The following is a 24,691-nucleotide window of genomic DNA, read 5'->3' as shown; positions in this document are numbered from 1 at the left end:
AACAGTCTGGAGTTGGTTTAATGTTGTTTGTAACTTTATTACACTAACATCCTTATTTTTTATAAGCAATATGTCATATTCTCTTTTTCTGAATTTTGTCAAAATGACATTTAACACTGGTATATTTTACTGAAAACAAAACACAATGATATATAATATCCTATCCACTACTTGTTTTCTATGATAGGATTTGGGTATTGAGTTGCTGAATGTGCTGCATCGAGTAATTTTAACCAGAGAATCACCTTCCATTCAATTGGCTTCACTTGAAGTGGTAAGGCAGATTATCTGTGCTGCTCAAGAACACGTGAAGGAGAAAAGACGAAGCGCAGAAGGTAAGTGTTAACCCTTAATGCCAAATGAATGACATAGCATCATTAACTTTTAAAGTATTACTTTATGTAGTCTTGATAATATATTGTGTATAGGATAAAAATTGAGCATCTATAGACATGGCTTTAAATCCTCTCATTCTCTTCTTCATGTTAGCTTGGATATTGTCAGTAGGCAAGCCATTATTCTTTGGGAAAAAGAGAACTTTAGCCAGGCACAGTGGTGCACATCTATAATCCCAGTGGCTCTGGAGACTGAACAGGAGATTTTTGAGTTCAAAGCCAGTTTCAGCAATTTAGTGAGGCCCTAAACAACTCAGTGAAACCCTGTCTTTAAATAAAACACAGAAAAGGACTGATAATGTGGCTCAGTAGTTAAATGCCCCTGAGTTCAATCCTGGGTATCAAAAGAGAGAGAGAACTTTAACAAAACTTGGGAGGAAAAAAGTCCCTTATACCGCTAAAGTGTTTGTTTTAGTTGCACCAGTGTACATGGAAAGAATTATTAATGTCTTGGGTACACAAACTGTTGTTTACAAGTCCAACATGACTTTTTTAGATTTGTCCTTTAAGATTTCATTTGACCATAGAATCTCCTTCCATTCAATTGATTTCTACATATATTAGAAAATTCCATATAACCATAGCCAGGCGTGGTGGCCCACACCTGTAATCCCACGGACTCAGGAGACTGAGGCAGGAGGATTCCAAGTTCAAAGCCAGGCTCAACAACTTAGTGAAGCCCTAAGCAACTTACGGAGACCCTGTCTCAAAATTAAAAAAAAAAAATGGCTGGAAATGTGCCTCAGTAATTAAGTGCCTCTGGGTTCAGTCCCCTGTACCAAAAAAAAAGAAAACCCGCCACTACCAGTACCTCAGGTGACAAACTCATTGTTAGAGCTCCAGCACTTGACCATTGAGCCATATCCCCAGCCCTATTTTGTATTTTATTTAAAGATAGAGTCTCACTGAGCTGCTTACCACCTCATGAAGTTGCTGAGGCTGGTTTGGACTTGAGATTCTCCTGCCTCAGTCTCCTGAGCTGCTGGGATTACAAGTGTGCGCCAACACGCTTGGCCATATTCACATTCTTAATGGAAAGAGGTTTAATAGGCAATATTTAAGGGCTGACAAGGTTGTAAGGATTTTTTTATCCATAACTTTTTTAATACCCAAGACTAGCTATAAAATATATTACTTAGGGGCTGGGATTGTAGCTAAGTGGTAGAATACTTGCCTAGCACATGTGAGGCACTGAATGCATTCCTCAACACCACATAAAAATAAATAAATAAATAAAGGTTAAAAAGAATGTGTTACCCGCCTTCTGATAGAAGAAAAAGTTGGCTACGATCTACATACTGTGGGGTCGGGCTCCAAATTCCTCAATAGGACACCCATAGCACAAGAGTTAATAACTAGAATCAACAAATGGGACTTACTCAAACTAAAAAGTTTTTTCTCAGCAAAAGAAACAATAAGAGAGGTAAATAGAGAGCCTACATCCTGGGAACAAATCTTTACTCCTCACACTTCAGATAGAGCCCTAATATCCAGAGTATACAAAGAACTCAAAAAATTAGACAATAAGAGAACAAACAACCCAATCAGCAAATGGGCCAAGGACCTGAACAGACACTTCTCAGAGGAGGACATACAATCAATCAACAAGTACATGAAAAAATGCTCACCATCTCTAGCAGTCAGAGAAATGCAAATCAAAACCACCCTAAGATACCATCTCACTCCAGTTAGATTGGCAGCCATCATGAAGTCAAACAACTACAAGTGCTGGCGAGGATGTGGGGAAAAGGGTACACTTGTACATTGCTGGTGGGACTGCAAATTGGTGCAGCCAATTTGGAAAGCAGTATGGAGATTTCTTGGAAAGCTGGGAATGGAGCCACCATTTGACCCAGCTATTCCCCTTCTCGGTCTATTCCCTAAAGACCTAAAAGGAGCATGCTACAGGGACACTGCTACATCGATGTTCATAGCAGCACAATTCACAATAGCAAGACTGTGGAACCAACCTAGATGCCCTTCAATAGATGAATGGATAAAAAAAATGTGGCATTTATACACAATGGAGTATTACTCTGCATTAAAAAATGACAAAATCATAGAATTTACAGGGGAATGGATGGCATTAGAGCAGATTATGCTAAGTGAAGCTAGCCAATCCCTAAAAAACAAATGCCAAATGTCTTCTTTGATATAAGGAGAGTAACTAAGAACAGAGTAGGGTCGAAGAGCATGAGAAGAAGATTAACATTAAACAGGGATGAGAGGTGGGAGGGAAAGGGAGAGAGAAGGGAAATTGCATGGAAATGGAAGGAGACCCTCAGAGTTATACAAAAGTACATACAAGAGGAAGTGAGGGGAAAGGGAAAAATAATACAAGGGGGACAAATGAATGCCAGTAGAGGGGGCAGAGAGAGAAAAGGGGAGGGGAGGGGAGGGGAGGGGGGATAGTAGAGGATAGGAAAGGCAGCAGAACACAACAGACACTAGTATGGCAATATGTAAATCAATGGATGTGTAACTGATGTAATTCTGTAATCTGTATATGGGGTAAAAATGGGAGCTCATAACCCACTTGAATCAAAGTGTGAAATATGATATATCAAGAACTATGTAATGTTTTGAACAGCCAACAATAAAAAATTTAAAAAAAAAAAAAAAAAAAGAATGTGTTACCTATACAGAAAGGAATTAAATTGTCATCTACCAGAAATAAAGCTGGCACAAAGTATTTACTAAACTCTATTTTTCCTGTCTTTTAGTTGATGATGGGGCTGCAGAAAAGGAAACCCTACCAGAGTTTGGAGAGGGAAAAGACACCGGAGGACTTGTGCCTGGGAAGTCCTTGGTTTTTGCAACACTTGAATTGTGTGTATGCATTCTTGTTAGACAGCTCCCAGAACTAAATCCTAAATTGACAGGTAGCTCAGGAGTAAAAGCTTCAAAGCCACAAATACTGTCAGAAGATGGAAGTAGATTGGTTTCGGCTGCATTGGTTATCATCTCTGAACTTCCTGCAGTGTGCTCTCCTGAAGGTATGGAATTTAATTGCTAATCTTTTCCTCGTCCTCCTCTTTTTTTTGGGGGTGGGGAGGGAGTGCCAGGGATTGAAACTAAGGGTGTTTAACCACTGAGCCACATTCCCAGACCTTTTTATATTTTATTTAGAGACTGGGTCTCACTAAGTTGCTTAGAGCCTCGCTAAATTTGCTAAGGCTGACTTTGAACTCATAATCCTCCTGCCTCATCCTCCCAAGCCCCTGGGACTATAGGCATGCACTACTGCACCTGGCCCTTCTCCTCTTCCTCCTCTTGTTTGTGTGTGGAGGCGGGAGGATTGAACCAAGACCTCACACACAAGCTAGGAAAGTGCTCTACCACTGAGCTCTGTCCCCAGCCTCATATACCTTAACACAGGATTTAAGACTTTCCACATAGCTCTACTGAGCTGTTGCTTTTTTTTTTTGTAACAAGAGTTGAACCAGGGCCACTTAACTACTGAGCCACATCCCAGTCCTTTTTTATTTTTTATATTGAGACAGGATTTCACTAAGTTGCTTCAGGCCTTACTAAGGAGTTTCTTCCTTTCTTCCTTTGCCTGATTGCTTCTGTGGAAATCCTAAACCCAGATGTATTTGTGTTCATCCTTGTTCTCTGCTGTTATCCATGCTATTCCTTGATCCAAAATTACTCTATCCCATAGGACTGGGGATTGAGCCTATCACTCAATGAGGTGCTCTATCACTGACCTTTATCCCAGTCCTTTTATTTTTTTAGATAGTGTCTCACTACATTGCTTAGACTGGCCTTCCAAGTTGGAATCTTACTGCCTCAGTTCCCTGAATCTCTGGAATGACAGGCAAGTACCACCATGCCTAGTTCCTCTACTTTATAAATTGTTTTCTTTCTTCAAAATTCAACTCCAGGGCTGAGGATGTAATTCATAGGTAAAACACTTGCCTAGCATGCTTGTGGCCCTGGATTCAATCACAACACCCTCCCCCCCCCCAAAAAAAAAAAGAATAGTCCAATTTCAGCCCTAGATCATCTGTAAAAGCTTCACTATTTAGCACATACTGAGTTTTGTTTATCAGGTATATACACTTTTTTTTTTCTTTATATTGATCTATAGCTTTTATCTGCCAATGACATTTTATGTCTTTGATTATTACTTATACATATATATATATACATATATTTGTGTCTTGATCAAAACTAAATGTTGTGGCCTACAAAATCTAGCACATAACAGGTACTTAGTACTTAATATATACTTCTTAATTGGTAGCCATATTTCTGCTTAAATGTGTTATGACCAATTTATATGCTATTTATTTTTAACCTCATGATTTTAAACTTCAATTTGAATTAAAACTTTTACTCCTTGTTCTTTCACACATATTTGTACTTTGCCAAGAGTAGTGGCACACGCCTGTAATCCCAGCAGCTTGGGAGGCTGAGGCAGGAGGATTGCAAGTTCAAGGGCAACCTCGGCAATTTAGCAAGACCGTGACTCAAAAAATAAAAAGGGCTGTGGATATGGCTCAGTGGTTAAGTGCCCCTGGGTTGGGTTCAATTGCTGGTACAAAAATAAAAAAATAAAAAAATTTGTACTCCCACAACAAGAGTAACAAAAAGAAAAGTGACTAGCAGAGGATTAGAGGTAAAAATACACTATACAGGCTTGTTGGTCTCCAGGAAAGTTGAGTTGACCATTTTAACTTTAGTTTCTTCATGTTCATTTTAATTAGAACTGACTTTTCAGCTTCTTAGTGGACTGAAAAATGAATAATTCATATTGAGTGGATCTCCACAATCTCCTTGAAAAAGAGTAATAAAATTCAAATGGATAGTAGTGACAGTTATACAACATTGTGAACATACTTAATGCAACTGGATTGTACACTTAAAAATGGTTAAAATGGGGTTGGGGTTATGGCTCAGTGGTAGTACGCTCGCCTAGCACACATGAAGCACTGGGTTCGATCCTCAGCACCACATAAAAATGAAATAAAGATTTTATGTCCACCTACAACTAAAAAATAAATAAATAACTACTTTAAAAATGGTTAAAATGGGGGGCTGGAGTTGTGGCTCAGTGGTAGAGCCCTTGCCTAGCGTGTGCGAGGCCCTGGTTTCAATCCTTAGCACCACATAAAAATAAATAAAATAAAGGTATTGTGTCCAACTACAACTAAAAAATAAATATTTTTTAAAAGTGGTTAAAATGGTAAATTTTCTTATGTTTTACCACAGCAAGAAGATAAAATAAATTTGTTTATCAAATACCAAATAAGATAACAGTATATAATGATTTCATTGTACTGTCATGTGTAACTAATAAAAAAAAAGATGACAGGGGCTGGGGATGTGGCTCAAGCGGTAGCGCGCTCGTCTGGCATGCGTGCGGCCCGGGTTCGATCCTCAGCACCACATACCAACAAAGATGTTGTGTCCGCCGAAAACTAAAAAATAAATATTAAAAAAATTAAAAAAAAAAAAAAAGATGACAAATTCATACTGATACTAAGATACTAAATGATACAATTTAAATATCTCCAGTTATACCTATCAAAATTTATTCCAGGGCTGGGGATATAGCTCTGTGGTAGAGTGCTTGCATGGCATGCATGAAACTCTGGGTTCAATTCCTGTCACCACAAAAAATAATAATAATGCAGCAACATCTGAGAGTGATAGCAAATAAAAAGTGAATTTAAAAAAAATTTATTCTAGCCTTAAAAATCTTATGAGTTATTTCAATTATCTTATATAATTATAATCTTTTATGAAAAATAACTTGCATGTATGCTGGGTTTTTTGTATACTAAGCATATACTCTTCCACTAAGCCAATTCCAAGAAATAATTTAAAAGCTAGAAATCTCTAACACTATCTTATTTATTGATGACTTTTAGGAACTGTATATATTCATATTGACTAAAATCTAGATTGTTTTAAAAATTTTATCTTATAGGAAGCATCTCAATTCTCCCTACTATATTGTACCTCACAATTGGAGTCCTCAGAGAAACTGCAGTAAAGTTACCTGGGAGCCAGTTATCTTCAACGGTTGCAGCTTCACTTCAGGCTCTGAAAGGAATATTATCTTCCCCCATGGCCCGAGCAGAAAAGAGTCACACCGCTTGGACTGATCTTCTTCGCAGTGCTTTAACAACAGTTCTTGATTGTTGGAATCCAGGTATTAAGGCTCTTTGGAAGCATTTGTTCAGTTTGTTTAAAAAAGTGAGAGGAACAGTTTTTTAAGAATAAGGTATTTATTTGATCATGGTTGTCATTTTTACCTAGAGAAGACAGTATTATGTGTTTAGAAGGTATGTATACATTTTAGTATCTTTAACCTTTAATGCAAGTAAATAACAGGGACTTTATATATTGTTGTGAAGGACCTTTAGATGTAGTGCTTATTTAAAATGTGAGTAGCTGGACACAGTGGTGCATACCTGTAATCCCAGCAACTCAGGAGGCTGAGGCAGGAGGATTGCAAGTTCAAAGCCAGCCTCAGCAATTTAAAAAGGCTCTAAGAAATTTAGACCTTGTCTCAAAATAAAGCATAAAAAGGGCTGGAGGCAGCTGGGGGTGTGGCTCAGTGGTAGAGCACTTGCCTAGCACTTGTGAGACACTAGGTTTGAGTCTCAGCACTGCATATAAATAAAGATCCATTGACAACTAAAAAATATTTTTTAAAAAAAGGGCTGGGGATGTAGCTCAGTGATTAAGCACCCCTGGGTTCAACCCCCTGTACTAAGATAAATAGATAAATAAAATGTAGTATGCTTCAACTTTTCAATACATGCCATAAACTGAAAAATACATAAGACATACATTATACATGTAAAATAAGATAGGGCTGGGACTGGGGCTCAGTGGTAGAGCGCTTGTCTACCAAGTGTGAGGCACTGTACTGTGTTCCATCCCCTGAACCACATAAAATAAATGTATTGTGTCCATTTATATTAAAAATAATAGATAAAATAAGATAAATCTAACCCAACATCCCAGGATTTACTAGCTAAGGGACTGGACAAGTTACCCAGTTACCCTGAGCTATAGTTTTCTCATTAATAAATCAGGATATTATGTTTTTATTTTGGTTTGGGGTTTTTTGTTTGTTTGTTAGATGGGCCATCACTAAATTGCCCAGGCTGGCATTAAACTCACTATCCTCCTGCCTCAACCTCCAGAGTAGCTGGGATTACAGATGTACTCACAGGGAACCCAATAATGATATTATGTTGCAGAAAATTGTTAGCACAGTAACAATGTATAAAAAGCATCTTGTTTATTACTTATCATTTATCAATAAATGATAATCAGTATTATTTTCCCCATCCACTAAATATTTTTATCTTATTGTTATGTGAATTTTGTGTGTTTTGTTTTTGTTTTTGTTTTATCTTGTTTTTTCAGTGTGGTGATAAAATCCAGAGCTTTGTGCAGGATAGGCAAGTGCTCTACAACTAATATGCACCCGCAGCTCCAGTTATGTAATTTTTATTTTTAGTAGTATATTATAGTGATTGTAAAAAGTCTTCAGACATACTTTATCCCTACCTTCCTTGTCCTGCTTATAAATATTACAATTTACCCAATTTGAGTTTATGGAAAAAGAAAAGAACCAGAATTAAGGTAGAAAGAGATTCAGAAGATAGTGCAGTCAGAGAAGTCAAAGAAAAGAGAGTTTTAATAGAGAGAGAGTGTTCAGCAGTATGAGATGCTGTAGAGAAGACAAGCAATATGGCAGTAGGACTCTGTTGAAGAACAAAGGAGAGCTGAGGAAAGGGGAAGACACACACAGGTTCCTCTTCATAGGAAAAAGAGAAACAGCTAAAGGGAATGGATAGGGTTAAGGAATTTCTCTGAAACTCTAGCATGAGTTCATATTTAATGGGGAGAAAAAAACGTAGAGAGGGGTCTGGAATTTGAAATACCAAAAAAGAAAGCAGCGTCCCTCTTTAAGCAAGAATAAAATTCACAGAGCATTTAGGAAGATTAATCTCTGCTGAAATAGGGGAAAGAACAGGAGGTTAAGTATGGAAAGTAGGGTTTATGTTGAAGGTTATGGAGAGCTTACCTCTTTGATCACAGACACACACACAAATGGGGTTTTTGGTTGTATTTGAGGGAATGAGACTAAGACTGACTATTAAGAAATTTAAAGGTACCAATAATGATGTGAAACATTTGCTGTATAACAAATGCCTCAAAATTTAGTGACTTAAAACAGTAGACATTTATTATCTGACAGTTTCAATGGATCAGGGATTCAGGAGCAGCTTAGCCAGATGGTTCTAGCTCAGGGTCTCTCATGATGTTACTGTTAAGAAAGCCAGAACACCAGGCAGAGAGGCAGTTTCCCAGATGGCTATTAGCAAGAAGTCTTAGTTCCTTACCACCCAGGATTCTTCCATAGGGCTACTGCTAAGGGAACTTTACATTTATTCTAGAGAAAAGAGTGGGAGTAAGCCAAACACAGTGGCTCCCACCTGTAATCCTGGCAACTCAGGAGACTGAGGCAGAGGGATCACAAGTTCAAAACCAGCCTCCGCAACTTAGAAAGGCCCTAAGCAACTTAGTGAGACCCTGTCTCCAAATAAAATATAAAAAGGGCTGGGGATGTGGCTCAGTGATTAAATGCCCCTGCGTTTAATCCCCGGTACCAAAAAAAAAAAAAAAAAAGTGGGATTAAAGAAATTTTGGAAAAAATGGAAAGAGGAACACAAAAGAACTTTATCTTACCAAGAATAAAAAGACATTTTTACTAAACTGACTGAGTATGTTGCAGTTTCAAGTTGCCATAAATAATGACTGAAATTAACTGTGCTGTGTGGGTAGCAATATAGCCACATGGTGTAAATAGTTTACTGTCTGGAATCAAACTGTCTGCCTTACTAATTGTGTAGTTTTGGGGGAAATGACTGAATTTCTGTTTGTAATCCATAAAATGGAATAAAGAAGCCAGGCATGGTGGTATATGTCTGTAATCCCATCTATTCCAGGAGCTAAGGCAGGAAGAATCCAAGCCATCCTCAAAAAATAATAATAATACTAGCCAGGGGCTGGGGTTGTGACTCAGTGATAGAGTGCTTACCTCACACCTTTGAGGCACTGGGCTTGTTCCTCAGCACCACATAAAAAAAGTAAAGTTATAAAAAAATAATAATAAAATGAAAGCCAGGTGCAGTGACACATATCTAAAATCCCAGCAACTCAAGAAGCTGAGGCAGGAGGATTGCAAGTTTAAAGCCAGCCTTAGCAACTTAGTGAGGCCCTAAATAAACTGAACCCTGTCTCAAAATAAAAACTAAAAAGGGGGCTGGGGATGTGGCTCAAGCAGTAGCGCGCTCGCCTGGCATGCGTGCGGCCCTGGTTCGATCCTCAGCACCACATACAAACAAAGATGTTGTGTCCACCGATAACTAAAAAAATAAATATTAAAAAATTCTCTCTCTCTCTCTCTCTCTCTCTCTCTCTCTCTCTCCCTCTCCCTCTCCCTCTCTCACTCTCTCTTTAAAAAAAAAAAAACTAAAAAGGGCTAGGGATATACAGACATGACTCAGTGGTTCAGTACCTCTGGCTTCAATCCTTGGTTTCAAAAATAAATAAATAAATAACAAAAAGGGGTTGAAGTTGTGGCTCAGTGGTAGAGCGCTTGCCTAGCATGTATGAGGCACTGGGTTCAGCACTGCATATAAATAAATAAATAAACAAACAAACAAGTAAAGGTCCATTGACAACTAAAAAATATTTAAATTTTAAAAAAAAAAGGACTGGGGATGTAGCTCAGTGGTAGATTACCCCTGAGTTCAATCCCCAGAACCACCAGAGAGAGAGAGAATGAATAAGAATACCTATTTCATGATACTCTCTGATGTAAGGGTTTAGGGTACAGTTAAGTACTTACAGCAGTGCTATAATTTTAACTTTAAATGTTACCCATGTACCTGTTTTATCTTAAAACTGCTCTGATGTCTAAAAGAAATAGATTCCACTCATTCATAAAATTTTGCTTTCATTGCTAGTGTCTCTTAGAGGTATCAGCCCAGGTATTATCTCCTCAAGGTTTTCTCTGACCACACAATATCAGTTAGTCTAGGTTGCTTTCTATGATTTGTTTGTTTGCAATGCTTGGGATGAACCCAGGGCCTCACACATGCTAGGCAAGCACTCTACCACTGAACTACACTCCAGCCCCTCTATGGGTTTCTTAATATAGTTTTTATATGCATGGACCTTGTTGGTAGCTGGAAATTATTTATTGACTTCCCAGTTTATGGTATGGCTTCTTTGTAATTGTATTCTCAGTGCCTAAAAGAGGGCTAGCTGAAACATAATATTTCTTAATTATTTTATTTGTTGAATGAATGTGACCAGAGCTACTATTTGTTTATGTCATTTCTTCACAATTAACAGCCTGTTCCTAAACAATTTAATGAGTTGAATTTGTCACACCCTTTCTTTTCAGATAACATTAATTTTTCACAATAGGTTAGTTAAAATTATTTAATGAGAATATGATTTTGGAAAATGAAGATAGATTACTTCTAATACAGAATCCCTTCAAGTAATTGTGGCATCCACAGCTATTTTCAGGTTTTTCTCTGCTGTTGATAAATAATATGTGTAGACTGAGTGCTAAGGCATTTTCACTTGGTATATGTTATTGTCAAAATACTTAACAAAAAAACAATTGCCCAAGTGTGTTAGTGTTGCTGCACAGAAAAAATAATAAGTCAGCCATGTTGGCACATACCTGTAGTCTCGCTACATGAGAGGCTGAGGCAGAAGGGTCCCTTCAGCCCAATTCAAGGCCAACCTGAGCAACACAGTGAGATACCATCTTCAAAACAGAAGAAAAATAATTAAAGCTAATACATATTGAACATAATGTATAGCACATATTCTAACTCATTTAATCCTCAAAGACAGATTTAAATGTCTAAAATCACAAAACTAGTAAATGTACATATGTAATTTTTTTTAAATATTTGTTTTTTTGGTTGTAATTGGATATAATACCTTTATTTTATTTTTATGTGATGCTGAGGATCAAACCCAGGGCCCCCGCACGTGCTAGGCGAGTGCTCCACCGCTAAGCTACATCGCCAGTGCTAGTACATATGTATTTGTTGGTGTCTCTACAATAGCTTTGGTAATTTTTGGCTCTTAGAATTATTTATAATTCACATATTAAAACCTACAATATTTGTCAGAGTTTTTAACTTTGTCAATCAAAATTATCTATATCTGTTGTAGTCACAAAGAAAATTATTGCTACCAAGCTAAAGACAGCTTCTCACAGATACATAAAGCAGTCAGTATAATCTGTTCTAATAGATCATTTCTCTTTAGTTGATGGAACACATCAAGAACTTGATGAAGTCAGTCTACTTACTGCTATCACAGTATTTATTTTGTCTACCAGTCCAGAAGTAACTACCATCCCATGCCTTCAGAGGAGCTGCATTGAGAAATTTAAGGCTGCTCTTGAGATAAAAGATCCTATGGTAAGTGTCTTAGTAGAGAGATGTTTGTAAGGCTTTTACAAAACCTTTCTTTGTGATTTTTTGGCTTCCAAGTATCAGACAACAGTTTTTTTATTTTTAGATTTGATATTAATGCCTGTTCTTGGAAAACAAAGCCAAATAATACTGGTCTTTATTCCTCTACCCTAAGGGGGAGAAAGTGAGAAAATTATAAAAAAGCAAAATTTGAAATGAGGGCATTTTAAAATTGATGTCACTCTAGAAATTTTATTGATATAAAAATTTTATTGGGACTGGGGATATAGCTCAGTTGGTAGAGTGCCTGCCTCACATGCCCAAGGCCTTGGGTTCAATTCCCAGCACCACACACACACACACACACACACACACACACAGATAGATGGATGGATAGATAGATAGATAGATAGATAGATAGATAGATAGAGCTATAGAATAAGAGGCTTTTATAAGATATTTTGTGGCTTATAGTAGATTTCCTTTTTAAAAAAGAGAGACTCTAGCATATGCTTTTAGGATTTTGATTGTGAAATAATAATTGTTGCAGAAACAGTAAAACAAATTGATTCCATTCCTTTATGGCCATTTCATTTGCTAGATTAATTTTCCTTTTCCTTTATGTGCTACAAAAGTGTTTGTAGGGCTGGGGATATAGCTCAGTTGATAGAGTGCTTGCCTTACATGCACAAGGCCCTGGGTTCGATCCCCAGCACCAAAAAAAGAAAGAAAGAGTTGTAGTCCATACCCAAAAAGTACATTTATTCCCAAAGACATAGGAACCAAATTATCTCTCACTAAAAAATGACTTATATATCTGATGTATAGTCATTTCTTCTTGTTCTGTCCGATTTGTTGCTGCTGCCTGCAGGAGCTTTGTGTAGCCATCTCCAAGAGGTGGTTCTGACATGTGATGACACATAATTAGTACAGTTTAGTCAGGGTTCCTTAAAGCCTTCAGACCATGACATTTGTACATCCAATGTATGTGATTTGTTTTTGGTCTATTCTTATTGTACTTTATGGAGAGTAAATTTTTTAAAATGAGCAAGAAAATGGGAACTAGAGAAAAGAAGAAAAAGTAACCACTCATAGTTATCCTCCCCTACCGCTTCTCACTCCACATTGTTACAGTTCTTCTTAGCATCAGGTTTGAACACTGTTATCAAAAACTTGGTCCTTGTTCTCATGCCAATCCAATAACGAGGACATGTTTTTGAGAAAAAGGAAAAAGAAGGTTTTGTTTTGTTTTTTAAATGATTTTTTAAAATACACACACACACATATATATATATATATATATATATATATATATACATATATATATTTAGGTGTTGATGGACCTTTATTTTATTCATTTATTTATATGCAGTGTTGAGAATCGAACTCAGTGCCTCACACCTGCTAGGCTAACACACTACCACTTAGTCACACTCCCAGCCCAAAAAAAAGAAGTTTATTGCTTTGCTGGCAGAGACACAGGTGACTCCTGTCCCAGAGGCTGTGATTCTACCCACCATGGGGAACAGGGAGTTTTTAAAGAGGTGATTCAAAGGCTACATTCCATACATTCTCTATTGGAGTTATAATTCACTTCTTCATTTGGGAGATAGTCATTTCTGAGATCTTCTGGTGCCATTCCCTAGTCTGCATTACTTCATACCTGTGATGGGTATGTGCTCAAGCACAGATTACTCTGCCTGGGATGGGGAAGAAAGGTAATCCTGTTTCCCCTGAGATTAAGGAGGGGGAGAGATTAGGGAGGAGCACAAAGAGAGGAAGAGAAAGAAATATTTTCTTTTGAAAATAAATTATAGGGTTGGGATGGTAGCTCTGTGGCAGAGCACTTGGCCTAGCATATGTGAGGCACTGGGTTTGATTCTCAGCACCACAAATAAATAAACAAAATAAAAATCTATCAACAACTAAAAAATGTATATATATATATATATATATATATTTTTTTTTTTTTTTAAATTGCAGTAGCAAAGCAGCAAGGGCTGTGTTCAAAGCATAAAAGTGGACCACTGTTACTATACTAGCTTTGCACAGTGGCAGTATTGTAGCCAAATGAGGTTTATTTAAGGTGTGATTATTGCTAATTAAAAACTCTCCCCAAATTTCAATATCTGTTAATACTTGGACTTCCAAAATTAAAAGTAAATTAGAAATAAATTTAAATACTTCTGCAACTTTAATTTCAAGGAGTTTTTTTTTTTTCTTTTATTGGTGCATTATAATTATACACAATAGTGGAATTCATTTTAAGTACCAGGAGTCTTCAGAGATTTGTTTGTTTGTGTTAGGGACTTTTCTAAAATTTACAATTTATATTTTTCTTGTCTCTTTCCTCATTAGGTACAAGTCAAGACCTATCAGCTCCTCCATTCCATTTTTCAGTATCCAAATCCAGCTGTTTCCTACCCATACATTTATTCTTTAGCATCCTCTATTGTGGAAAAACTACAGGAAATAGACAAGAGAAAACCTGAAGATACTACTGAGCTTCAGATTTTTCAAGAAGGAATAAAGGTCTTGGAATCATTGATTATCATTGCTGAAGAACAGCATCGTAAGTGCCAGCATTCTAATATTTCAGAATTCCTCTAAAGTCAGAATTTCAATGTTATTTAAATTATAAAACATTCAGTTAGTCACATTAAGACAGGTGTTATATTAATCCGAGGTATTAATATTTTAGTAGTGATTTGGGAGAAGAGATGAGAAAAATTGTTTTCCTCCCTGCAAGAAAAATGTGGGAAGATCAAGTCCTTTTGCCACCTTGTACAATGAACATTTTTGTTTTCTGAACTTCTTTGTTTATTTTTTAGGCTCTCAGCTGGTGGCCTGCCTTCTGCCCATTCTCATTTCCTTCCTTTTGGATGAGAATGCCCTGGGATCAGCAACTTCAATAATGAGAAATCTACATGACTTTGCTTTGCAAAATCTCATGCAGATTGGGCCTCAGTATTCATCAGTTTTTAAAAATGTAATGGCTTCTTCTCCAGCCCTGAAAGCCCGCCTTGAGGCCGCTATTAAGGGCAATCAGGAAAGTATCAAAGTCAAGTTACCATCATCTAAACATACTAAGAACCCTGGAAATAATTCAAGCATCCAATTAAAGACCAATTTTCTCTGATGTTAATTGTTTTTGAAACAGTAAGCACCTTAATCTAATACTTGATTATTTCCTTTCCTTTGGGGACAAAAGTGAAATTTTAGACACAAGTGCACTTGGAGATCTAGTGGATTGTTTTAACTTAAATAGCTGTGACTTTGCAAAGTGACAGCAAACTTAACAATTTTTGTGGTTGTTTTTGTTTGTCTGTTTTTCCATTTCATAAGTGAGTAGAATTGTTATAATTCTTGCCAGGAATTTCAAAAAAGTGCTAAAAAGGGGCTAGGGATATGGCTCACCTGGCATACATGAGGCACTAGGTTCGATCCTCAGTACCACATAAAATAAAGATATTGTGTCCACCTAAAGCTAAAAAATAAATATTAAAAAAAAGTGCTAAAGACCTAAACAGTCCACTGCTTCAAAAATGAAATGAATTTCTTCTGTCAATCCATATACATGTGTTATGCTTAATTCTTGACAGATATAGATTCACTCTAGTATAAATTATCTGTACTTATATTGTATCCCAGTTGCTAATTGAAAATTCTGCTTTATTCAGTAATAGTATTAAACTTTATTGGATTTGTCCAGGAAGATGAATGACTAAAGAGCTATTTAGAAATTTGTTTTCAATTATCCGATATATAATGATACAAATTAATTATAGCCCCAAAGTGTGACATAAGATCTGGTATCTACAAATATCAGGATCTCACATATTTTGGGTTAATGTTTATTGCATTCACAAAATGAAAGCTTTACTCATTTTAAATAGAATAGGGCTTGTCCACTGCACTATTTCTCACATGTATTTTCTGTGACCTTTGTTCCTAACAGTTTTTTTAATTTTCATTTTTGGCAAATGTTTATATTGATGAGTTTAATAAAGACTCTTATCTATATTATCTATATTATTATTAGATAAATTATGGGTTTATATAAATGCCAAATTTAGTACAACAAATTTAGATCATCAGTGAATACAAGTATGTTTTTTTAACATGAAACATATTTTAATACAGAAAATAAACTAATGATAAAGTATTGGTTGAAAAATATTTTTTAACTCTGTTCATGATAATTGATTCTCCTTCCACTTCACTGTTATTATACTGTGTGAATCAAACACTATGTCAAATAAAGCATTTCCCTGTTAAAAATTACAATCTGAAGTGATAGAGGCATGTGCAGAATTGAGAAACACTTTGATTCAAGGAAGAACAATGTGTGATGTACTCTATTTTATTATGTTTGTATATAAATACTCTTGTAAATTGTTCAGAATGGAAAAGATTTGACAAATTCTAACACTACAAACAATTTTTCTAAATTACATAAATAAAGCTACTTTTCTTTATACTTCTTGTATTTTAAATTATTTTATTCAGAAAAGATAACTATTTAATCTTACAGATTCCAGAAAAAAGTCAATACTACTGTTGCTGAAAGCTCCGTCCTTGTGCCCAATGCCAATCCAATAAGGAGGACACAGTTTTGAGAAAAAGGAAAAAGAAGGTTTATTGCTTTACTAGCAAAGGAGAAACATAGGGGACTCCTGTCCCAAAGGCTTTAATTCTGCCCATCAACAGGAACAGGGGACTTTTAAAGAGGTGATTCATAGGCTACATTCCACAAGTTGTAATTCACTTGTCAGTTTGGGAGATAGTCATTTCTGCGATCTTCTGGTACCATCCCCAAAGTCTGGATTACTTCGTTCCTGTAGTGGATGTGAACTCAGGGACTGATAAATCTGCCTAGGATAGGGGAGAAAGCTAATCCTATTTCCTCTGAGATTAGGGAGAAGGAGAGATTAGGGAGGAACAGGGAGAAAGGAAGAGAAAGAAACATATCCAGTTTAAAAATAAGTTGCAGTGGCAGAGCACCAAGGGTTATATTCAAAGCATAAAGTGGACCATTGTTACACTACAAAGTAAATAAGATCCCTTTATAATTTGGCCTTTTTTCTCAGAAGAGCCCTTTGGAGTATTCTTTGCAATTGTAACAGATTTGTTAATAGAGTATTGAAGTTAAATTTTACTTCTATAAAGTAAACCACCATCAACTCAAAGGAAACATTAATACACTTAAAATAATATACATATAAGCGCTATAAATGGGTTACAGAGCTCAACAGAAGAAAACTGGGGCTTCCAAGGTGAACTTCATGGAAAGAGTTCCATGATATAGGCTGAGAAAATAACACTTGATGGAATAGATGCATAATAACCCAGGAATTTTTGTAATAATTTTGAAGGGAAGAATTCCCTTTATCCTTTTATTATAAATAGATTTGCATTATAAGGAAAGAAATTTAACTTTCAAACTAATCAACTGATAATATAAAACTGACAATATGTGAATTAACTGTAGATGCCACAAAAATATGAAGTTAAACTGTTGAATCATGTCTGACAGTTTAAAGATTCATTACCTTGCACGGGCCACAGTCCTGAGTCCCCAGAGCTCATTAATATTCATAACTGTAAAATCAGGGTAATTACATATAGTGCATCTTCTCCATCAATTGAATGTACTTTCCCTTTTACAAATAAGCTTGCTACCCTTACAAGACCTCAATTTATCAAGAGAAATTTATCTCCATGTGCACTAGAAATAAAGTTACCCAACTGCTGGCTGAATGGCAGTTGTCAGCTAGTTAGTGAATTGTGCCCATGTTGATTTCTCAACTTTTTACCAATCTATTTAGCTATGTCTGGACTTTCTAACTTTGAGGAAATGGGAAATTTTGTGTTGAGATTAATAGAGCTGAACTATATCCAGCACAGACCACAAACAGTCCCATATTGTTCAAATTCAAAGACATTAGCTTCTTTTTATTGCATTTTTCTTGTTTAGTACTCCTGTGCCATTTCATTGAGGGATTATAAAATGATTCCCCAAGGTTACTTATGGAAAATTTTTATTGATAGTCATTCTTATTATATTCTTAGATTACTCTTAAAGTAGGCAGTGTATTATTTTAAAAATAAATTTAGGGGCTGGGGTTATAGCTCAGTGGTAGAGCACTTGCCTAGCATGTGTGAGGCACTGGGTTCGAGTCTCAGCACCACATACAAATAAATAAAATAAAGCTCCATCAACAACTAAAAAAAATATAAAATAAAAAAGCTTATTTTGGGGTTGGGGTTGTGGCTCAGTGGTAGAGCACTCGCCTAGCATGTGTGTGGCCCTGGGTTTGATCTTAAGCACCACATAAAAATAAATAAAGGTATTGTGTCCAACTACAACTAAAAAATATTTTTTAAAAAATTAAAAAGGATTCTATTTTAAGAATCCTATATTTTTAAAAAATATTTTAGTTGTTGATGGATCTTTATTTATATGCAAATTTATTTATATGAGAATTTAACTCAGTACCTCACACATGCTAATCTAGTGCTCTACCACTGAGCTATAACCCCAGCCCCAAGAATCCTATATTTTTAAGAAAATAAGAGATCATTGCTACCAGTCAAAAACCGATATCAAGATGGGCACAATGGCACACACCTATAATCCCAGTGGTTTAGGAGGCTGAAGTAGGAGGATTGCAGGTTCAAGGTTGACCTCAGCAATTTACCAAGGCCCTAAGCAACAACTTAGCAAGACCCTATCTCAAAATTTTAAAAGGCTGGGGATGTGGCTCAGTGGGTTAAGTGCCCCTGGATTCAATTCCTAGTATCAAAACAACAACAATATTGAACAAAGTATGGTAGTACATACCCATAATCCTGGCTACTGGAGAGGCTGAGACAGGAGGATTGCAAATTCAAGGCCAGCCTCAGCAATTTATTGAGACCCTGTCTCAAAATAAAAAACAAGCTGGGGAGCTGGGGCCATAGCTCAGTAGTAGAGCACCTGCCTTGCACGTGTGAGGCATTGGGTTCAATCCTCAGCACCACATAAAAATAAATAAAGATAACTGTGTCCATCTACAACAACAACAACAAAAAACAAGCTAGGAAGCTGGGCGCCGTGGAGCATACTTGTAATCTCAGCAGTTCAGGAGGCTGAGGCAGGAGGATCACGAGTTCAAAGCCAGCCTCAGCAACAGCGAGGTACTCAAGCAACTCAGTGAGACCCTGTCTCTGAATAAAATACAAAATAGGGCTGGGGATGGGGCTCAGTGGTCAAGTGCCCCTGAGTTCAATCCCCAGTACAAAAAAAAAAAAAAAAGACTAGTGATGTGACAGAGTGATAGAGCATCCCTAGGTTCAATCCCTAGTACAAAGGTTGAGGGGGGGCGGGGGGATATTGACAGTGTTTTGCTTAACAAGATCAAAATTTTAAATCTTTTTTCTGAAAAAATATCTACAGGCAAAAATATCTTTATAAGCAGAAATTTTATATAGACAGACATAGAAACACATATACACTTGCCAGAAATATCAGACTACTTTATAAAATATTCCCAAAAGAATAAAACAAGAAATTTTTAAAAGCAGTTTTAAGTATGCCAGGGACCCTGCAGGAACAGGTTCGTTAATGCAATTGTTGGAGGAAGTACCAGTGTCTGAGAGGAAAATGTGTACAGCCAAAACTGAGGCTCTCACGTAAACAATGAGACCTACGAACCCCAATATTTCTGTGTGGATACTTGTTTCTGATCTTGGTTAAGGAAGTTTGGGCCTGCTTTTATAATCGGGATCTTGGAGCGCTGGAGCGCTTAACCACTCCCTGAATTGCCAGGGCAACTGCCCTTCCCACATCCTTTCTGCCCTAGTGGTGTCAAGTACTAGCTAGACACACATCATCTAGGCCTTTGTTTAAACACAAAAGCTACTTAAAAATAGGTTTTCTAAATTATAAAATCGCTTTTCTTTCAGTGGTCAACAGACTCATTGTGAGTCAACACCCAATGAGAGGTGGTGAGACATGCACTTCCTAGTCTCTAGTCAGCTGTATTGTTACTGATGTTTGCTAAGGTTTTCATTCCAGATGCCTCTTTCCAATCACAATGTCACCACTCTGATTTCTCAACATTGTGAAAAAACTTTTTTGTAGAACCAGGGGTGGGTGGGTATGCCTATAATCCCAGCAACTCTGGAGACTGAGGCAGGAAGATCATAAGTCAAGGCCAGCCTCAGCAATGGACCCTAGGCACTAACTTAGGACCTGTCTCAAAATATAAAACAAAAAGGGCTGGGGATGTGGAACATTGGTTAAGCACCCCTGGGATTAGTTACATCCTCAATGGACTTTTCTCAAAATAAAATCACTTTCACAGGTCCTAGGACTTGGATATATCTTTGGGGGACCAGCATCCAAAAACTAGAATGCTCTAAAATCCAAACTCAGCATTGCAGTGAATACACCAATATTTCTTATTCACTTATATCATTTATGTTCATTACTCAAGCATATTTCAACTGAGCTGTTCAAGAATTCAGTTACAAGCCAAGATAACTGGATAGTCAAAAGTTGGACCCTTATTTCACACCATGTACAAAAGTTAAAATAGATTAAATACCTAAATGTAAACTTAAATTATAAAGCTCAGAGAGGAAAACAGATGTAACCTCTATGACTTTGGATATGACCAAAAGAAAAAAAAAATGTCAATAAATTGTGGAGGACCAGAAGGTAATGTAGAGGAACTAGGCAGCATCCCCCAAACCCTCCACAGCACAGAAAGGAAGTAGCAAAAGAATAGCTGGTCAGAGAGGAATCTGCATGAGATGGACATGGCACAATTGAGGTGATCACTCACTGTGTGCTTCTAATTATGTTATCTTGAAAGTGTAAATTTACACACATGGTGATAATGTTTATGAATTATTACTATTATTATTATTTATTTTATTTGTTTATTTTTATGTGGTGCTGGGGATCGTGCTTCGCAAGCACTCTACCACGGAGCCACAACCCTGGCCTATTATTATTATTATTATGTTTTTGGTACCAGGAATTGAACCCAGAGGCACTTAACCACAGAGTCACATGCCCAGCCCTTTTATTTATTTATTTATTTTATTTCGAGACAAGTTCTCACTAAGTTGCCTAGGGTCTTGCTAAATTGCTGAGGCTGGCTTTGAATTTCCAATCCTCCCGCCTCAGCCTCCTGAGCAGCTGGGATTATAGGCCTGCACCACCATGCCTGGCTAATAATAAAGTTTTCAAAAAAGAAAAAGGAAAGGCAATTACCCCTGGGTTTGAACCCCAGTACCAGGCCAAAACAAAGAAAAAGAAAAAAGAAAACCACAAGTGTTGGGTAGGATGTGGAGAAATCAGAACCTTTGTATATTGCTGTAAAAATTTAACTGTGCAGTTGCTTTGGAAAACAGTTTCTCAAAAGTTAAAAGTTAAACATAATTATTATATGATTCAGCAATTCTACTCCTAGGTTTGAAAGAACTAAAAGCATTCACACAAAAACTTAAGTATGGGTATTTATAATAGCATTATTCATAATAGCCAAGATGTAGAAACAATCCTAACATCCATCAACTGATGAATATGTAAATAAAATGTGCTGGGTGTGGTGGTATGCACCTGTAATTTCAGTGACTCTGGAAGCTGAGGTAAGAGGATTATAAATCTGAGGCCAGCCTCAGCAATTTAGGGAGACCCTGTCTCAGAAAATTTTAGAAAGGGCTTGGCATGTAGCTCAGGGGTAGCACTTGCCTAACATACATGAGGCCCTGCATTTGAGCCGCAGCACTAAGAAAAAGAATGTAACTGCTAATAAATATAGGACTTCCTTTTGGAATAAAGAAAATATACTGGATTAAATGGTGCTGATTGCACAATTTTGTGAATATAACAAAGTTAGTGAGTAGTACACCTTAGTTTTGTTTTTTTTTAACAGAGGTCTTTTATGGAATCATAAAAGTATCACAAGCTGGTTTTATAATCCAGGATATTGTTTGTATAGCTGGACAATTAGGGGGCTTTTTTGTTTGTTTGTTTTTTACTTGTTTTTCTTTAATGCTGGGCATCAAACCCAGGGCTTCATACATGCTAGGACAAGTGCTCTACCACTGAGCTACAGCTCCAAAGTGACTTAGATCCTATTTATCAATTTTTTCAGAGACAAATAGATACTATCCCAAAGTTTTCTGATATTCTTTTATTAACAGTTATGGCTTGCTGAATCAAAGCAGCTGAATTCAAAACAAGTTCTATGTCATTTCTTTCATGGAGTAACTCACCTTACTGAACTTGAGATCCTGAATGAGCAACACCTAGCCTCATCCAATTCTTGAAGATGTATTTGTCACTCATGGAATTTCAAAGTCAACAAGAGGCCCAGTCTCCTGAATAACAACTTTGATGGGGAAGTGAGCACACACAGACCTTGTAAGACACCCTTGACCATGTGCTGTGACTACAAGCAGTGTGAATGATAGCCAGTTCCCTTTTTCTTGTCAAGAAAACTAAGTTCCACAATAATATGACTCAAGTCCCTTAAGTCCCTCTGGAGCCTTTCACAATAATTGTCCTTTCAGAGTGATGTCAGATCTGGAATGTTGACAGTCTACTTGCTGAAAATTGTCTTCATCCTTGCCATAGATGCAGGAAAGGTGAATGGTACATATTTTTTTTTGAATGGTATACTTTAAGGATTAATTTATGGCATGTAAATTTGTTTTGGTTTGAATTATATCTCCCAAAAAGAACAGGTTGAAGTCCTAACCCCCAGGACCTCAGAATGTGATCTTATTTGAAATAGTATTAGGTAGGAGTTCAGGGAGATCAACATAGCTGAGGCAGAATACCAGAAAAATGCTGTCTGAGGACAAGACAGGAAGATGAGCCATCATGTCCCTGTTTATAATAAGTCCCATTACTATGACAACTCCCACCACTGAGGACTTACTGCTCATGATAACTCCTGCCACAGTTTCAGTATTTTAAAATAACTAATGGGAGCAAATGGGATAAGGTCTTTATTCAGGTCTGTAGGGGGAAGAGAACACCACAGCTCAGCATGTAAGACAAGAAATTCCAGACCTTGGGCCTTGAGCTTATCTCACTAGGCCTACTCTACTCTACCTTACAGAGTGCTTCTTTCACCTCCACCATCAATAAATCTGTACTTTAATCAGGGCACAGTGGAGTATGCCTGTAATTCCAGTGGCTGGGGTGGATGAGGCAGGGGATCGCGAGTTCAGAGCCAGCCTCAGCAAAAGTGAGGCACCAAGCAACTCTGTAAGACCCTGTATCTAAATAAAATACAAAATAGGGCTGGGGATGTGGCTCAGTGGTCGAGTACCCTTGAGTTCAATTTTCCCACCCTCCACTAAAAAGAAACAAAAAAGTTCTGACTCAGCACAACTGACATAAGCTCCAACAATTTGCATTTTTTCCCAACCTTCGTTTCCCATCCCCCTTGCTTCCAATGGGTGGCCATGAGTCCATTCTTTAAGAACCATTCTCAAGTAAATCCAAAGCAGAACAGCTATGAGGCTGTGTGACCACTGCCTCCAGTAACACTGTGACAGGTATTTGAAAAGTAGGTCAACTCAGCCTCTGCTCCCCTGCATTTCTGGAGATTAGTCAGAAGATCTGGTAACCTGTCTCTGGTCACTAGCAGGAAAAGGTGTGGTAGATAGAAGAGGAGGTACCTGGCTTCCATCTGGAGAGTGACACCCATCTTAATGAGTGTCAAAACACCTTAGTCACTTATATTTTGTTTATGGCTGCCTTTCCAAGTGCCATTTCCTTAGGCTCCATCTCAAATAGAAGACATTAAATGCCAAAACACTACCCTACAAAAGGAGTTGCCAAAGCTTGCCACAGTAAATAAGATTGTTGCTGGACCCTTGTTCCCAATAGCCATTTCTCCAGTTTTGATCTTCAGTAAGTCACGTATCCCTATGCCTACCTGTTCCCTTATGTGTATCATCCTATCCATGAGAAGATTGCTTGCAACATGGAAGAGAACACAAGAGTGTCAATCTAAGTGATCATAAGGATCTATGCATAACACACTAATGATTCCTAGCAATTTGTGCAACTTTATGATTAATTCAGTATCTAGGAGAGAATATTGGCAAGGCAAAAAGGGCAAATCTCAGATCTAGAAAGATAAAGAGTACCACTTGGAGCTCGGTTCTTTTGAAGACCATGAAAAACTTATGACTATGAATATCAGATGATATCATTTTTCACTAAATGGTCGTTACCACATGGAGAGCTGTATCTCCAGGATTACCTTTCCTTCCTTGTCAGAGGAACTAGAATGCCCTCCTTTCTACCATGTTTTTCCTGAGAACAGGAAAGTAATACTTCCTTCTCTTTGGTGTTTATACCCCATACCACATTCCTGTTACAATGTTGTTCAGTCAACCTGCACACATTGGTCTCTTCATCTTTCATAATCTGTTTACTCAACCACTTCTGTTATTACTCACTAAGCTTTCTGCCCCTTTCTTCACACTGTTCCATTCAGAGTCTAGAAGTAGAGACCTGATTTCACCACTGATTCATGATGACTCTGAGATCCATTGCTAATTAGGAATGATCACATCAGTGAAAAACATATCCTTGAACTCACAGAGCAACCACAATAGAACTGCAAGCACCTATTCTGTGCAAATTAAAGTTCTGTGTACACTCACTGTGGGAATTAAAGTTCCCGCTTAGAGAATTAAACCCAATACGCAATAGATCTCGATTCTAATCCTAGATTTTCCACTGACAAATTGTGCTAGTTTGGGCAAGTGATCCTCCTGGGCCTTAGGTGCTTC

General features: G+C 37.2%; 1 protein-coding gene and 1 pseudogene across 9 annotated transcripts in view; both read left to right on the top strand.

Annotated features, from left to right (window-relative positions):
* Window positions 1-16,358, top strand: part of Heatr5a (HEAT repeat containing 5A) — a 121,066-nt gene extending 104,708 nt beyond the window's left edge. For 8 of the 9 annotated variants that reach the window (XM_046465313.2, XM_046465311.2, XM_046465315.2 and 5 more), the window contains 6 exons: window positions 188-335; window positions 3,119-3,391; window positions 6,334-6,558; window positions 11,730-11,884; window positions 14,237-14,450; window positions 14,710-16,358. In XM_046465313.2, the coding sequence (XP_046321269.1) occupies window positions 188-335; window positions 3,119-3,391; window positions 6,334-6,558; window positions 11,730-11,884; window positions 14,237-14,450; window positions 14,710-15,017 (1,323 nt within the window). In that variant the 3' untranslated portion in view covers window positions 15,018-16,358. Of the gene's footprint in view, window positions 1-187; window positions 336-3,118; window positions 3,392-4,133; window positions 4,304-6,333; window positions 6,559-11,729; window positions 11,885-14,236; window positions 14,451-14,709 lie in introns of those variants that run through there. The other variant, XM_058585852.1, reaches the window with a different exon arrangement.
* LOC124107384 (U4 spliceosomal RNA) lies at window positions 13,919-14,036 on the top strand (annotated as a pseudogene).
* Window positions 16,359-24,691: the final 8,333 nt, after the last annotated feature.

This window comes from Marmota monax, unplaced genomic scaffold, assembly GCF_021218885.2.
Source record: "Marmota monax isolate L192 unplaced genomic scaffold, Marmota_monax_Labrador192_F-V1.1 WCK01_AAM20220418_F8-fsc00079, whole genome shotgun sequence".
Lineage (NCBI taxonomy): Eukaryota > Metazoa > Chordata > Mammalia > Rodentia > Sciuridae > Marmota > Marmota monax.
Note: the sequence above shows the minus strand (reverse complement) of the source record. Positions and strands in the feature narration are given on the sequence as shown.